Source organism: Manacus candei, unplaced genomic scaffold (assembly GCF_025592945.1).
Source record: "Manacus candei isolate 608988 ecotype Guabito, Panama unplaced genomic scaffold, ASM2559294v1 h1tg000014l, whole genome shotgun sequence".
Taxonomy (NCBI): Eukaryota; Metazoa; Chordata; class Aves; order Passeriformes; family Pipridae; genus Manacus; species Manacus candei.
This window is the reverse complement of record NW_026138062.1, coordinates 61674657-61690646: the sequence shown is the minus strand read 5'-3', so window position 1 is coordinate 61690646 and position 15990 is coordinate 61674657. Positions and strand designations below refer to the sequence as shown.

At 44.0% G+C, this 15990-nt stretch overlaps 1 protein-coding gene across 2 annotated transcripts; it reads right to left on the bottom strand.

Moving 5' to 3' along the window:
* Nucleotides 1-2175: 2175 nt before the first annotated feature.
* NFKBIZ (NFKB inhibitor zeta) lies at nucleotides 2176-14544 on the bottom strand. Of its 2 annotated transcripts, none has more exons than XM_051780990.1 (12): nucleotides 13946-14544; nucleotides 13366-13505; nucleotides 12419-12455; nucleotides 12216-12319; nucleotides 11345-12108; nucleotides 10797-10902; nucleotides 10320-10466; nucleotides 9766-9829; nucleotides 8972-9141; nucleotides 8204-8314; nucleotides 7918-8085; nucleotides 2176-7257 (listed from the first exon to the last, which is right to left on the bottom strand). In XM_051780990.1, the coding sequence occupies exons 1-12, from the start codon at nucleotides 14178-14180 to the stop codon at nucleotides 7204-7206; spliced, it is 2100 nt and encodes a 699-aa protein (XP_051636950.1). In that variant the 5' UTR covers nucleotides 14181-14544; the 3' UTR covers nucleotides 2176-7203. The 2 variants fall into 2 exon arrangements, with proteins under 2 accessions (XP_051636950.1, XP_051636951.1); XM_051780991.1 differs by having other exon boundaries at nucleotides 14007-14265.
* Between the last annotated feature and the right edge of the window lie 1446 nt (nucleotides 14545-15990).

Below are 15990 nucleotides of genomic sequence, written 5' to 3'. Positions count from 1 at the left end.
TAACAAAAGATGGTGAAAACTTCTGAAGTAATGAACTAGTCCTGGATAAAAAGATTCATCTTCTTTAAAGAGTTTTGCTGCCTTATGTACTCCCACACAATACATTTTACATACTTACATTTTGCATGCATGTATATACATACAATTCTCCTACAGAGTACAAAAATAAATTGATCCATATTATAAACTCATTCTACATATGCATGTTTTTTTATTCACAGACATGTGTGAGAAAGTTTGAGAAAATGAAAAACCATACCTGCCTGAGACTAGAGCCAGGGGCAAGGACAGAAGTGGATAAAAGCTGTGTAAAAATAAAAAAAAAATAAAAGCAGTAAAGCATCTTCTCCTATCTGCTAAATTTTTAAAGACAGTCTTTTTCCCTCCCTTATTATTTTTTTAAGAAAAGTCCATCTATCCTGAGCACCAGAGCAATTGATCCAGTGGCATAGTTACCTCCTAATGAGTTATCCATGTCTCAAGCTGAATCTCCTCACCCCTCTCCCAGTAGGAAGACTTATTTTATACAGTTCCATCAGAGCATTCATAGTGGTGCCTTAAGCACTGTCAAAAGCTCAAACCACTAAGACAAATGCTTATTCCTCAGTTTGACTCATCTTTCTTCTTTTTGTAAGAAATCCATTAATGACCAAGTATGTTTTATGATGAGGTTTTTAAAATGTCTTTATATAATTTCACCTAACTTTAAAAAGTTTTTCATAGTTTTACCTCAAATGTTCGCAAAATTTAATGATTTTAGAGACATTGGTCTAGCTCAGAGTTCACTTCCATCATAGCATATTCAATTTGCTCTGGTCTGTTTTTCACTTGTCTTGTTCTGCTTTTTCTCTTCCTGTTCCAGCAATCATGGCTTAGAAAAATTAAATTTTTCAGGGGAAAAAGCTCCTTTCTGAGATTTGTCCAATGGTTGCTCTCAGCAGTCTGGCAATGCTAGCAGTGAGCAAAAGCAGTATCACAGGAAGGGTCTCTGAATGGAGCATGCAAAAGACATGAACTAAACATGAATACCTACAAAAGAAGTGTGAATGACCTACAAAATAATCATGAATGACCTACAGATCAGTCATTGCTTACTGTCTTACTTGGCAAATTTTGAAAGAGCAGGTAACTAGAAGGATAATTGCAAGCCTGCACTGCCTTCAGATGAAGCTCCTGTGGTTCTTTGAGTATCTTCAGATGAGCTTCTTTCCTTCTCTCTGCTTCTGGTTTCTTATCTAGCTGATGGGACTAGTGATTACTACTGGCTTTTGAAGCCACCTGGGAATCTATTGATGAATAATGATAATAGCATGCTACTATCTTGGTGGTTTTTCTCCTAAAACTCTTCCTTGAAAAATGTACATGGGGTTCCATTGGTGACCCAGTTCTTACTCCTACACTGTATCCCCAGCTACGCAGCACAGAACAGAGGACGAGGGCATAGGGAGCATGGTAAGCATCTCTCAGGATCTTTCATCACTGTGACCTCAAATTTCCAATTCTTCTTAAAGAAACCCCAGATTTATTGGCATCACTTACTGGGCTGTTTCTAGTGGAATGAAAGTCCTTGGGCAAGGACCTGTGGTCTGCCAGAGGATAATAACAAGAGGTACCCGCTCGGCTCTCCAGGGTTTATTGGTTTGCCATGAACAGCAGTGTTTATGTAGTCCCTGTCCTTTTCTAAGGAGCTGCTTGTGAGGCAGCTCTGGGCCTTCCCAGAAAGGCCTCAGGAGCCACATAAGCAATGACTGAAGGCTGTCCCAAGGAGCCATGTACTGAAATGATCCAAATTCTACCTCTCCCAGTTGAGTCAATGGAAAGAACTCAGCACTGCTGAAGAGATCTTTTATTTGGGGCCTAAAAACCAGCTACAGGAAGCCAACATGCAGCATTTAATAACCATGACCTACCTCAGAAACAAATGGTACCTGCTGTGGTACCGAAGACCATCGAAACAGAACTACAAGCTTTCATTAAGCATATGCAGAAGCATCTCCGCACTGCAACCACAAGACATTTCACTCAGACTCTTCAATCTGACTTGCAGCCCAGACAGGTCTACAGAAGCACTGTGCAACTTCTTTCAGTTGTCTGCTCCCCCTTCTAAATCTAAAGCACCACCTCAGTCATCTGTCCCTCAGGCTTTCTGACTAGCAAATAGGAAGGGAAAAATTTCACCAGAAACTAAGGGGAAAACCACGTGTGAAGTACAAGTTGGTTAGCACAGCAATCACTTTCTCAAAACAGCCTAGATCATGTTTTCAGAGCTAAGAGTAAGGTTTACCAGGTAAAACAAAGATTTACTGAGTCAGTCTCAACCATGAGAGCTGAAAACAAACAGACCTTAAGAAAACACAGCCCAAGATATGCTACTCTTCTCCAGCAAGCCTAAGATAGGTGCCTGAAGAAGAAACCAACCCCCAAGTCCCACTATTAGAAAAGAGATCGTCTGAAGGAGAAAACAACACACAAATTAGAGACAACCTCTGTACTAGTGTGGTTCCCAATTTCATTAGTGCTGCCTTGAGTGTTTTGCTATCGGTGATCAGATCTAAAGAAATACTGTAAGATTAGACACTGGTCCATTAGCCAACAACAGTAAGGAAATTTTGCCAGGAAACAGAGCTGCCCATATGGGCTTTGTGGGCAGATGAGCATTCCTAGGTAGCAAGACTACCTGTCAGGAACAACTTCATTTCAAGGCTAGTTCTGCCTCATTTACAGGCAGAAATAACAGCAGTCCAGGGGCAGTGGGGGAAGGAAGTGAAATGCTGCTTGAAAGGTGTCCTGATGTCTGGGGATGCCACTTGCCTTTCTAAACCCAAGCATAGGCCCGTGTCTGCACAGCAATGTTGGTCCTCATCCTACTCATGAAAAGTAGAAGGTGTGGTATCAAAGGCTGGATGACACTTCACCAACTTGGGAAGGATTCAGTTGTAGGACCCTCCCAAGCCACCATTCTCACAGGCCAAAACTACCACCAAACACTCAGGAAAAGTAATAGATAAAAATAGAAGAATTTGGTTTCAATACATTGAAATACCAGGTCAATTTTTGGCAGATACTTAATTGCAGGACCCTGTTCTTTGTCTTTATATGTTTACTGCACTTTAATCATCCTCAGCCGTTCTCTTACACAGGAGAGTATATATATTTAGAGTATATATATTTTTTAAAGAAAGGCAACCAGATACACAAACTGTCAGGCGAAAAGAACAAGCAGTTGATGTCATATCTTTACAGTCACTTCTACCACACCCAAGTCTCTCTAATAATGCACTTCCTGGCTATGTTTTTATTGTCTGATAAAAATATAAAATGAGCAACGGATGTGGGAAAAGTACTTTTTCCATCTCCAGAAGCAGAACACATTTCTTGTAAATCATGGATTGCCACCTTCCCCAACTCCAGCCAGATGAGTAGTCCACAAAAATCAGAAAGCAACTCTTTACTGAGGTTTGGCTTACTTAGACAAACAAATCAGAAACATCCTGGGAACAAAGCACCATGTGTCTTAATATTCCTACTCAGACCTAAGCCAGAGTCTCTTCTATCTCTACTCCAACCAGAGAAATAAATGGTGAGCCTGCATCCACATCAATAAAAGCTATTCAGTACTTTCCCAGCACCATAAGTTTTCAGGAAAACACTGTCAGCCTGCAAAAAATTTAGTGTTGCTTCCTCTTCAGTAAAAAGGGTTTGTTTCTAACAGCTAGTTATATCATGGCAGATATGACAGACCTTTCCAAGATCACAGGGAAGAAAAATGAGTCAGTTAGACTAGGGGTGCTTTGTTGTGAAATTGCCTACTGAACTCTTGAGACAATGAAATTAGGCTCTAGGCAAATTAAATTAGCTTCAAACACTTCAGTCTCCCCTTAAGAATTTTCTGACTTGGAGTGCCAGGAGTGCCCCTTCCAGAAGGGTCCAAGTGCCACTGAAAGTACCACACTGCTTCTAAATGCCTCTCACCAGCACCACCTACTTCATGCTCAAGCACTGGCCGAACACATCTTAATATTCTGCCAACCTTATAAGTCCAAGGGACTTTATCCATTTATGAGATGACTCAGGCAATGCCACCCAGAAAGGAGAGCCAGGCAGTCAGATCAGACTGATCTGAAGGCCCAGAATATCTCATCAGCAAATCTTTTTCCTGTGTAATCACCTTTTATAAAGAAAACGAAAATTATCTGGAAAGAGTACTATTGGGCTCTTCATAAAAATAAAAACTATATACCCAAGGCAGGGTCACTTGCAGTGAGAGGAGCAGATGACAGCATCTTCAACACGATCTAGACCCAATTTGCTGTTCACATAAAGCAGTGCCATTTTATCTTTGCATATCCTAACTAGAAATTCGATTCCACTTCCAGTCTCGATCATCATTTCCCAGTCTTATCTGCTAAAAAATGCACAGTTTCCTCTCTCCACCACCTTACCTCAGCACAAAAAGCCATTTTTTAGACTTTCAGCAATTAGTTTTCGCACAGGGCAGGAGCAGAGGAACTGCAAGCATATCCCTGAAGGACTCAAGTGGCTGCAAGGTGATTTTCCTGTTTTCTTCTCATGAAGGTTGCAACCAGTATCGGTGAAGTAAGACTGAACCCATGAACCACTACCAGTCTAGGCACAGTGATTTGAGTAAAGAGAATAAATTAGTCTGGTATCAGGCCTGTGAGTGTCCATTAGCAAGTCCTCAGGGAAGAGCTGTGAGCAGGGCAAGCCTGCAGGACAGTGCCTCAGCACAGAGTGAGCTGCCTCACACAGTAGTTCTCTTCTGTAACTCTTCCCAAAAATGTTATTCTTTTAAGTATGCACCCAGGCTCTCCTGCATCAACAAGTGTCTTGTTTCTACCATTTTTCTACTATCTCTAGGAACTGCATCCTGTTGTCTGGTGTGTGCTTGCTACCTTCATCAATATCTTCCAGGTCTCATGCTGGGAGAGCAAGCAGTTCACCCCCACCCAGTTTCTAGGGCCCGTCCTGGCTCTACAGAACTGCCCTAGTTGACTCTCTTGCTCCCTGGAAAGGAGCTCCTACACACCTCTGGGTCTCTTCCAGTCCCCACACTTTCACCTGAGGGGACACCCTCACCACACAGAGCAGTAAGGCAGGGGCAGACATAGGGTTTATACAATAGCATAGTGGCAGATCCTAATGCTTCATCCGCTTTTCCCTCTTGACTATTGCCATCTCAACAGTTTTATGCTCAGCAGGGACAGGCTGTGATGGCAGCTTTTCCTCCTGAAGGATTGCTGCCAGCTCAGAGCCCATCTTATCTGTGAAGCAAGCACAGCCCAGCCCCACGTGCATGGTCCCATTTGGCTACACAGACTGTCACCTGTGCTAAGGTGACTCTTGTGCCTGGGCTGCAAGAACTGAGGGCCAAGGCAAGGAAGTCATGGGGAGAACATGAGAAAGTTCTTGTCAGAACTTTCAAGTACACAGGGACAAGTGTTCAGGTGACAACCTGCAATGTGGACAACCTGGTGACTATTATCTCTATTTGGGGCATATCCACTAAATACACAGGCAATACAACTGCACAGTGCATGACCCAGAACATCCAAGCACCAGCTTCAAAACCAGCATCAAACAAGGGAAAGCCTTAACAGCAGGATGGAGAGACTTCATTTCATCCTTAACAAATTACCTTTGAGCCTCACAGTATTACCATGCTAAAATCAGATTTATCTCAAGCTTGATTTCATTGTCATTATTTGTATCCCACACAGTAACCACCAAAATTTAATTTTCATGTTTATTCAAACACAAGTTACATGTGACCCTTCAAGAAATACATTGCAACTAAGCCTCCATATATCAGATTTTTTTCATTTAGCTTGTCTACAAGACATACTTTGTCAAAACAGCAGAATCAGACTAATTAAATGGTTATGGCAGAGAATTGCATGTGATGCAAAAACAGCTTAAGAGCAAAGACCATACAGAGAACACATTACTGGATTACAGCCCAGCACAGATCATTCAGAAAGTGATAGGAGGAAGTTTTTTCCAACAGAACACAAGTATACAGCGTCATTAGTATACATTTTGCATTAATAATCATAATTATTAAAAAATAGAAAAACATTAACTTCAAATATTACTTGGCTAACCACTATACCTATAAGGTAAAACCATAAATGGACTAACTGCTCAGGAGGTGGAAAACATTAAGTCTCTAGAATTAACTAGAGCTCAATTCAGTAAGCTACTTATGCATGTGCTTAAGCCCTACCAACATAGTGGGGTTTACACATGTTGAAGTATTACAATTAACATGGAGATATGTCAGCATGCACCAACAGTTTAAGTACATGCTAAATACTTGCACTGAATCAGGATCGTATTCCTTAAAGTGCAAGTTACATATACACTATAAGAGTCATGATCTTTCTCTCTCAATCTATTGTTCCATCAAAAGAAAAACCCCTACTAGGCATGAGAAAAACTGACAGTCCCTTGAAGAAGTATGGCTTTTCATGTGTTATTAACAACAGTGCCAGGACAATCTTAACTGTACTTTCCATCCTCACTCTTTCAAAACAACAGAATTTACCCGATTTGCACCAGTCTAGTATTAAAACTCTATATGCAATTTGCAAGTTCAGGATCAAGGAACTTGTTTCTTCAGGTCATTCCCTAAGTGATCAATAGATTCTTAGAAATATACAGCTGTACAATAGTGCCAGTGACTATATACAATCCTGCACAAGATACTGGAAGAAAGTTAAAAAGTTACATAAATAAATGTTCAACTTCAAAAATATTCAATTTCTCTTGCACTTAAGTGATATTTAAAACACAAAACATTACAAAGGCTGTATTGTTGAACTGTATCAGCTGTCTCTAAAAAAAAAAAAAAATCCTGTAGAATTTCCCTTGTCTACAAGTTATCTGTATGGCTGTTTAAATAAAATCAGTCTTGTTGTAGCTGTGAAATCCAGGTATCCAGGCAAATGTTCCACATACTTGGGAATTAAACATTCCCGTTTGGTCAGAGGAATTTGATTGTTGGGGTTTGAGGTTCTGTTTTTAACTCTTATATAACCCACTATATAATAGTGAACAAAATGCTTTTGTTTCATAGAAACAACTAACATTTGCCCACACCAGGCAAATGGTCTATTTACAGATACATTAGGACTGCCTGACTGACAGTGAGTGTGAGTTGCTGAACTCCAAGAAACATGGAGCCTAAAACGGCGACACTCTCTGCTGAATCGCCTTCCCTTTTAGGATACGTCTTATCTGGAGAAGAGAAAGACACAAAAACATTAGTATTCATCACCCTAAAGTGAGTCATAATGTGAAAATAAAACCCCACCCTAGACTCAGTTTTGTACTCCTCATTTATCTAAGCCTAGGTTCTGAGTTCAGTTACACAAGAATTGATCCAATTTTACACCACTTGAACCAACGAAAGGCAACAGTCAGCCACTCAGCTGTGCTTAAGTTACAAGTCTCTTATGCCAAGAGTCACCTCTTTCATCATGTATTTATACAGCTCCTAGGAAAAAGGGATTTTCTTCATCTGTTACTTGGATCTAAGAACTGTCTTTACTAATTACAACCAGAGTAACAAAAGCACAATCACGGGTCATACTGAGACGAACTGGAGAAGGAGTATTACCTCCAGTATGTTGCAAGGTTACAAAGACAAAACCTATTTTGACAGGAAAAAGCTTTTGAGATGGAAAAAATAAAAGCTACAAGTGAAACCTAAAATTCCAAGTATTTGTACATTCTGCCTGATCTTGACATTGAAACTAAAGATCTCTGAATAAAGTGGCACTTGCTAAATCTTTTCCTTAGAAGCTGCAACTCAAAACCCAAAAGAAATTTTTGGAGAGGAATAAAGCTCTTGTGTAGATAGGGACAGATGGAAGGAGAGGGTTGTTATGACTTTACCTGTTCTCCTACAAGGCCATCAGGAACCAGGTGAACTGGTTGTTCATTCTCCAAGTTTCTGGCACTTGGATCAGCTCCCTTACGCATCAGCAGGCGCACAGCATCCAGCTGGCTCACCCGATACTGCAGGCTAGCAGCCACGTGGAGTGCTGTGTTGCCATTGTAAGCCTGAAAACGACAAAGTAACTCCATGAAGAAAAGCTGAGGGCATGAGACTCAGGACACTTGCGGTGCCACACACAAGCACATCCTGGATTTTATCTGCATTACAGGAAAACTACCATACCTTGGCATTAACAAAAGAGAGGCAGTTGGGCAGCTCCAAAAAGAGACGAATGAGCTCCAGGTTTGCTTCTTCTGCCGCCAAATGTAAAGCAGAGCGACCACTTTTGCGATCCTATCAAAAAAGAAACTGTTAGTCTTCCCTGCAGGTGCTTCACCTATCCAGGGTGAACATGTAGACAAACAAAAACAGAAAGCAAAGTAATTGCAGAGTGTTGAACAAACATACTTGCACTACAATTCACCAAAAGTCAATCTGAATATATATTTTAATATCAACACCTGATGAACAGTGGACCTGAGCTCATCTGGAGGTAAGCTTACATAATGTAACATTTTGATATTTTGGCTAAGTAACAGTCTGGCCCAGCACAGACCTGAATGCACAGGTAAGCCGTTTTTAATTAAATGTTGTAGTTCAAGAACAAATTATCATCAGTATCCCATTACTATGGATACCTGAGTGCTCCAGAGATATTCCTACTTTTACAACACTACTAACTGCAGCCAGTGTAGAGCCATTTTTAATCCAGAAATTAGACTGTCACCTCCCTCTTTCCCTAGGGTTCATTTGCATTGATAATACCTTGCTCCTTGCTCTGAATAAATGCAACATTCTCATCCCATTTGGGCAAATTAAAACTGTAGGGAAGCTTTCAAATTAGTCTACTTCCTTTGTAATAAAGCTGAAATGTGGCGTGGGAGAAAGTGACATGTTCTGCTTCCACATTCTCGCTGGATCTGGCACTTCAGACTAAACCATTTTACTTACTTTCGCTTCAACAGAGGCTCCCATTTGTATCAGAGTCTTGATAGTTTCTACCAGGCTCTTGTTTCTCAGCAGAAGCTCCTGGACCTCAGGGGAGTGAGGTGGCTGACTGTTCTGCAGTTCATGCAGCACAGCATTATGGGCCAGAACCGCACAGTGCAACGCTGTCATACCTTAACATAAAAAAATTAAAATCATCATTAATGAACAAGTACAATACAGAAGTATTGTCTGGCTGCTTTTATCCAAAGGCTAGATAAAATTGCTTCTCATCCCATTAAGCCCAGGGATGGTTCCATATTTGCAAGTGACAGTGACTGTTCCTAAGCAGCTTGAGATTTGGGTTGTCCAACACTGGAGGAGTTAAGTAGCAACCTACTGTGAGCTCTCAGCCAGCAGATAATGAAAGAATCAATTTCTAATATATTTTTTTACAAAATATACATTAGAAAGAGTTGTTTATGGAAAAGAGGTCCAAACAAAGCAGCTCTCAAGTGCCAGAGATTCTGGCTTCTGTATCCACTGATGTAACGCTGGCACTCAAATGTTTTAAACAATAGCCAATTACTACCTACACTCTCTGTGCCAAAGGTGGCAATCATATGCAAGAGGAAAGAGGTCCTGTCAGACACAGACTAACCATGTTTTTATCTGACAGGTATCAGTTGTAACTGTAAAACTCAATCTGACAAAGAAATACTCCATTTTCTTGTTTCTCAATCCAGGATAACATTCATATCAGCACCTATAAAACATTGTAACATCCAGTAACTCTGTAAATTATCTTAACTACTCACCATCATAGTTTGTTGCCTCAAGATCCACATACTGATTGCTTCCCATAGCTCCCTTTTGGATTGCCTACAAAAGCGGGAACAGGTACACCTTTAGGTCTTATCCAAACCACATACTGCTTCAAGTTTGTATACAGTCTCACTGCAACAAAGTTGCAGTAAAAAGGGCACTCCTGTAAGTGTTCAAGAGCAGGCTGGATGGGGCTCTGAGCAATCTGATCTATTGAAAGGGGTCTCCGAACACAACAGGGTAGCTGGAACTACATAATTGTAAAAGGCCCTTCCAACTCAAACCATTCTACGATTAAGAGGAGACTTATTTATTGGTTTGGTAGACTTGAGGATTCCAGCAAATGACTTCAAAATGTTGGTGAGAACCTTAATGTGAAATTCAGTCTCACTTCAAGCTGTTAATGTAGAGCCTTGAGACACACTCGCAGGGCTACCCAGCGAGAAAAGATAAAGGGAGGAGTGATGTTTCCAGAGTTTCCCCAAGACAACTAACACAAAGTGTAAGTGTTAATGGTTGGGGCAAAGCTGTGCCTGCTGGTTCTTACCTGGAGGACCTGGGCATGCCCCTTCTCAGCACAAACATGCAGCGGCGTTCTACCCCAGCAGTCTGTGGTGTTGACTTGAGCCCCCAAGCTAACCAAGTCCTGCACAATGAGATGCTGGTTGGCAGCCACAGCAACCTGGAAAGCGCTCTGCAAACATCAAGAAGAAAATTTAAGCTATTAGTCATCTGATCTCTAACAGGAAAGAGCAACTAAAACAAATAAAAAGCCTAGCTGCCTGGTATTATTTAAGTAGTGATTATGAATGCTAAGAAGCCAGGACAAATGAAGCAGAACACATAGTTTTACCAGCTCAAGGTGATCCCAAGAAGTATTATTAGCTCAAGGTTAATATTAGTATGCAGGTTAAATCTTGGGGTTAATATTAAATAAGCATTTCACCACATCTTTCTCAAGGTCCAGACATGCAGGAAGCACTCAGGTGCACAAAGCAGGTGCAAAGGTTTTTGAGAACCTCACCTGGCCATTGTGCTCTTTAATATCCAGCATGTGCATGGCAGCCATCTTCCTTGCAAGAACATAGGAGAGTGCTCGACGGCCCTGGGCAACAGCAATGTGAAGGAAGCTGCAGGAAAGAGAGGAAACAGTTACACCACCATACAAACCAGGGTTCAAGACATCAGAGATCCAAACACATGGTAAGGGATGTTATGCTGCCAGCTTCAGACCTTCTCTGCATAACTAAGACAGGAACATGGATACTTTCTTACCAGGGCAATTTAAAGCATCTAAATTTGAATGTTTTTCTCTCCACTTACCACAGTCTATTGATAAGTACTCAAAATTAGACAACACAAACACCTCACCTACCCAGTGCGCTGCAACTCTTTGCATCACACCACATGCTTTGCTTGATTACCTTGAACTACTGCACTCATGACACAAACACTGCTACTGAAGGGCTTCCACTATACCACTCTGCCTCTCAACTCCCTCCCCAGCCCATCAAAATGCAAAACCATTCCCCAACCTCCCACATAAGAAACACCAAGATAAACGGCACTCACGTGTCTCCATCTGAGTCTTTTGCAAGGAACTGGTCCTGAGATATGTTAGCCAGTTTGTTTTCCTCCTGCTCCACTTGCCATTGAAAAAATGACTTGCCCAGCTGCGTCGTGCTTCTGGCAATGCTTTGATCAGGCAGAGAGACAGTCAGAGCAGCCAAAGAGACGCTGCGCTCCAGACCACCACAGATGTTGTTGGAAAGCAAGCTGAAGTTCGGGGCATGAGGGGCAACATCAGCCTGTGGGTGGGCACTGGTCAGAGGCTGGAGGGGAGTGGAGATGCCCTCTGAGCCTTCAGAGTCATTCAAGAGGGAGGAGAAGCTCTGGGACGGGCAGTACTGCAGTTCATGGCTCTCAAAGGTGTTCTGCTGGTAGGCAGGAGACTGGTCATTGGCAGCAAACGGCCTGTACTCCAGGGAGGCATCTGAAGGATAACTCTGTGACAAATCTTGGTTCTGGGATGGGGGGAACTGGTAATGTTGCGGTGGATCGAGTATATGCTGGTTGGCATGATCTTGGAATGGCTGGTATTTCTGGGACGGTGAAAAAGCCTGTGTTCCTGGGCTGTCCTGGTACTGCTCACCGGACGAGCCGTGGCTGGAGACAGAGTGCATCCAGCTCACCTGCACCGTGTTCAGGGAAATGGGGCTCGACTCGTTCTTGATGTTTATGATGTTCTGCAGCAGATCAGAACTACTGTCATGCTTTGGGTCGTTTTTATGTGTCTCTTCCATGTTATCCATAGAAGTTGGTGTCTGGGGTGGTGTCTGACAAGAGGAAAAAAAAAAAAATCAAAACAAGCCCCAGAAAGTCGGAGGTACAGTTGTATCTGGTAGTTTCTGATTGTATAAAGCAAAAATTAATACAAACTTACCAGGAGATGTGGGTGAATATTAGCCTGGCGTTTGAAAGAAGGTCCATCAGAAAGGAGCTCAGGAGCCTTTCTTTTGCCACTGTGACCTAGTATGCTCTTCAGCTCTGTTGAAAAGTAAACAAATTTAGAATCCATTTGGAGGTTACTCTTACAACTGATTTAATACTGTAAGGTATGTATAAAAAAAAAACACAACAGTTTACCTGTGTATGGCTCGTAGTTCACCAATCCTCCTTGTGCCTTTCAAGAAAAATCCAGATTATTCTGTTATTATAATGTTATTACAGGGGAAAAAAAAACAAAACAAAACAAACAACAACAATAAAAACACCAAGAAAGCAGCAGTGACTTCCTTCATAAACACAGAATACACCTTATAGTAATTCTAGTACATGGTTGTCTAACCCTAACTTAATTGCTTTTAATTAAGGTTAGAAAATGGAAATACTTTCATGAAATTTAAATGAAAACCACCATTTTTCTTTAGGCTTTTTAAGCTATTTGTTACAATACCACAAAACTCCAGAAAATCTAGAGAAAGATACTGTTCCTTCCCAAGGATTTCTTTTAAACTTGAATAAGCCAGCCAATTTTACAGTTCTCCAATGCCGTGAACTTTTCTATGCAAAAATCTTCCAGTGACACACTTATCTAGAAAGCTTACAAATACACACTCAGAAAAACTATTCTAATAAAATCAAAAATACCCTTTATCTTCTCAGAATTTCCTGTATTTTTTTTCTGTCTTTTCAGACTGGAAGTGGAAGGGCCTACCTTTATACTGTGTGCTCTGCACAGAGAAGCGCAAGAGCATGACAAACAAATCTCTCCTGAGAAGAATCCCCAACCCTTCCAATGAATGATCTCATTGCAGTTAACAGGGAGTTTCTGTGGTTTCGTAACGCAAATGTATCTTTACCCAAACTCCCTTTAGAAAATAAAGCTTCGTAAGAACATTTTTAAGTGCTTCCTTCTCCCATGGTAAACCTTTCCACCGATTTCTGCCCAGCAGTATTCTTCCATTATGCGTTGAAAAGGAAAAACACTGATTCCAGCCACATCAGATAAAGCAGCAGCTCATTTCTAGCGTTATCGCGAGGCACAGTAACCATTAAAAGCAAATATGTCAGTGTACAAAAATGCCGGTTACCTTGCTTTCCTCGGTGGCGGGGCCCGAGGACATCTGTTTGCTGCTCCTGAAATGCAGCAGGAGCTCCTTCACGGAGTTCTTCACGCGGACGCCTTGGAAAGGTCCTCTGTGCTGCTTTCCCCCCCCCATGTGTTGGTCAACTGCGGAGACACGAAAACAAAACCCGATTTTTAATCACTGATTCCGTTTTCACAGAAAAAAAAATAAAAATAGAGAAAAAAAAAAAACACAAAGCCGGGAACTCTTGTGGAAAACCACCTAAATCCCTGGTTAGCAGAGAGGAGCCAGGGCGCTGCCCCCCGCGTCCCCTCCACCACCCCACGGGCGTGCGGCTCCTCCGCAGCCTCCTCGCCCGGGCACCCCCCGGCCGCTCCCGCTCCCAAGAATGGGAACACTCCGGCGCTGGGCGTGCAGCACCTGCGAGCCGCGCCCGCCCGACGCGGCACTCCCGCTTTTCACCGCTTCGGCGGCTTTTCAACCCGAAAGGGTCGGCGACCGGCTTCGCCCCCCGCAGGGACACAGCGCGGACCGCGGCCCCGCGCCCTCCCCGCCGCCCCCCAGGCCGGAGGACACGCCGTACCTTGCAGCGCGGGGCGGGGGCCGCCCCGGGGGTCCCTCCGGCCGCCGCCGCGGCTGCTCACCGAGAGGTCCGAGTCGGATCCCGGCGAGCCCGGCGCGGAGGAGTGCGCCGGCGAGCAGCTGCCCTCGCTGGAGTGGGGCGAGGCCCCGTAGAAATAGGCGAGGTTGATGGGGCTGCTGAGGGCGCCGCCGTCGCCGCCATCGGGCGCCGCGTCTCGGCTGCTCTCCACGATCATGGCGGTGCCGCGGGGCGGCGGGCGGCGGCGAGGGGCGGCTGAGGGCGGCGGAGCGGGACAGGGCACGGCCAGGGCTGGGCGGGCGGCGCGGCGGGCACTGGGGGCGGCCGGGCGGCTGCGGCGCTTATAGCGGGTCCGCCCCCACGGGGCGGGACCGGGACCGGGCGGAGCCGCGCTTCCCGTAAGGGCCGCGGGAGGAGCCGCGCCCGCGGCGGGGCGGGAATCGGCAGCAGGATAGGGCAGGGCCGGGCAGGGCAACGCGAGGGGTTCGTGGCGTGGACAACCAGAGCCCCCAGCCTGGGCACTGGGCAGCGTCGCCAGGGTGGGGGTGGCGGGATGGGATGGGAACGATGGGGTGGTAGTTATGGATGCCACCTCGCACCCTGTCCTCCCAGTTTGCCCCTGTAGGCTTCATAGAATCACAGAACGTGCTGATTTGGAAGGGGCCCATCGGGATCATCAAGTCCAATTCCTGGCCCTGCACAGAACACCCCAAGAATCACGCCATGTGCCTGAGCTTTGGCAGCCCTCGCTCACAACGAACGCAACCCCTAATTCCCACCCTCTTACGGAACTGCAGAGATAGAAAGGACAAGCATCCACCTCAGCCCCCTGTTGCTGATGCCCAGCTCGCCTCCCCGTGTGCAGGTACCTCTCACCCCAGGTGCGATGGCCTGGGAGTCTTTGTCCCACTCCTGCCAGGCCGCGGCTCCGGGGACGTGGTCTTGGGAGTACAGGGATTTTTTGGTCGTGTGCTTCAAGTGAGCAGCATCCAGCGAGAAAGGGAAATGTGAGCGGTTACTCACAACAGAGATGACTCATCTCTGTTCCTCTGTGACTGGAGCGTGTAGTAGGCAGGGGGCAGACACAGGAGTTATTTTGGTTTTAAGTTGCACCATACCATGGTGTCAAAGCCTCTTGGTTGAGGCCAGCGGGGAGAAGTGGGTAAGCAACACAATGCCAAAACAAAAAGTGGGCGAAACCATGTACCTGCGATTACTGTGAACAACAGTACTGAGTTATTACTGATGTTCATGGGGAGACTTCTCAGGTTTCTACTTTTCAGACAAATATATCTGCTTTCCTCATTTCCACTGAGGTCACTGTCTTTTAAAATACAAAAGTGCGATTTTGTCTGTAAGGTTGATTAGGATGGTTTTAGTACTGTGGGTGCTCCAAAAATTATGTAGTAAAACAACATGCAAATTGGAAGTCTATAATTTATATTATTATTAATGTTTCATTGTATTGAAAAACATGGGACAGGTGCAACATGAAATTATATTAATCAGCCCATGAGGAGGCAGGAGCGAATTACTTTATACTATTCAAATATTTCTTTCACTGTCAACTGAAGCAAGGTTTTTGCTGGGAATTAGCTAGGCAGTTTTCTACTCCAAAAACTGCTGTTTTACACCACAGATTGAATCTATGCAGTCACAACAAAATTTGCAAATGGAACCCATAAACTGAAATCAGATGCCAAGTAATGTGAGAAATAGCCCAAGAACTCACTTGCTCCCTGAGCAGCAGCTCTCTCCAAGCACGGGTCCCTCATTAATGAACCGCTTTATGCAGATGAGGATTTCTGAAATCAAGCCATATGGTTTCAACACACAAGGAGATGGTTCTCTGTTCTTCAAGCCTTAGTCCTCACTTACAATACCTTAGCCTTAGGTAGATGCTTTTAAGTATTTCCTCATTGAAAAGCACTTGGTGCTGAGAGATCCTTGAGCCCCCGAATGCTCTTTGCATAGTTGGTGGCTAATGGGAGGACTCACAACTCAGCTTTCTGAAAGCAGATCTGACT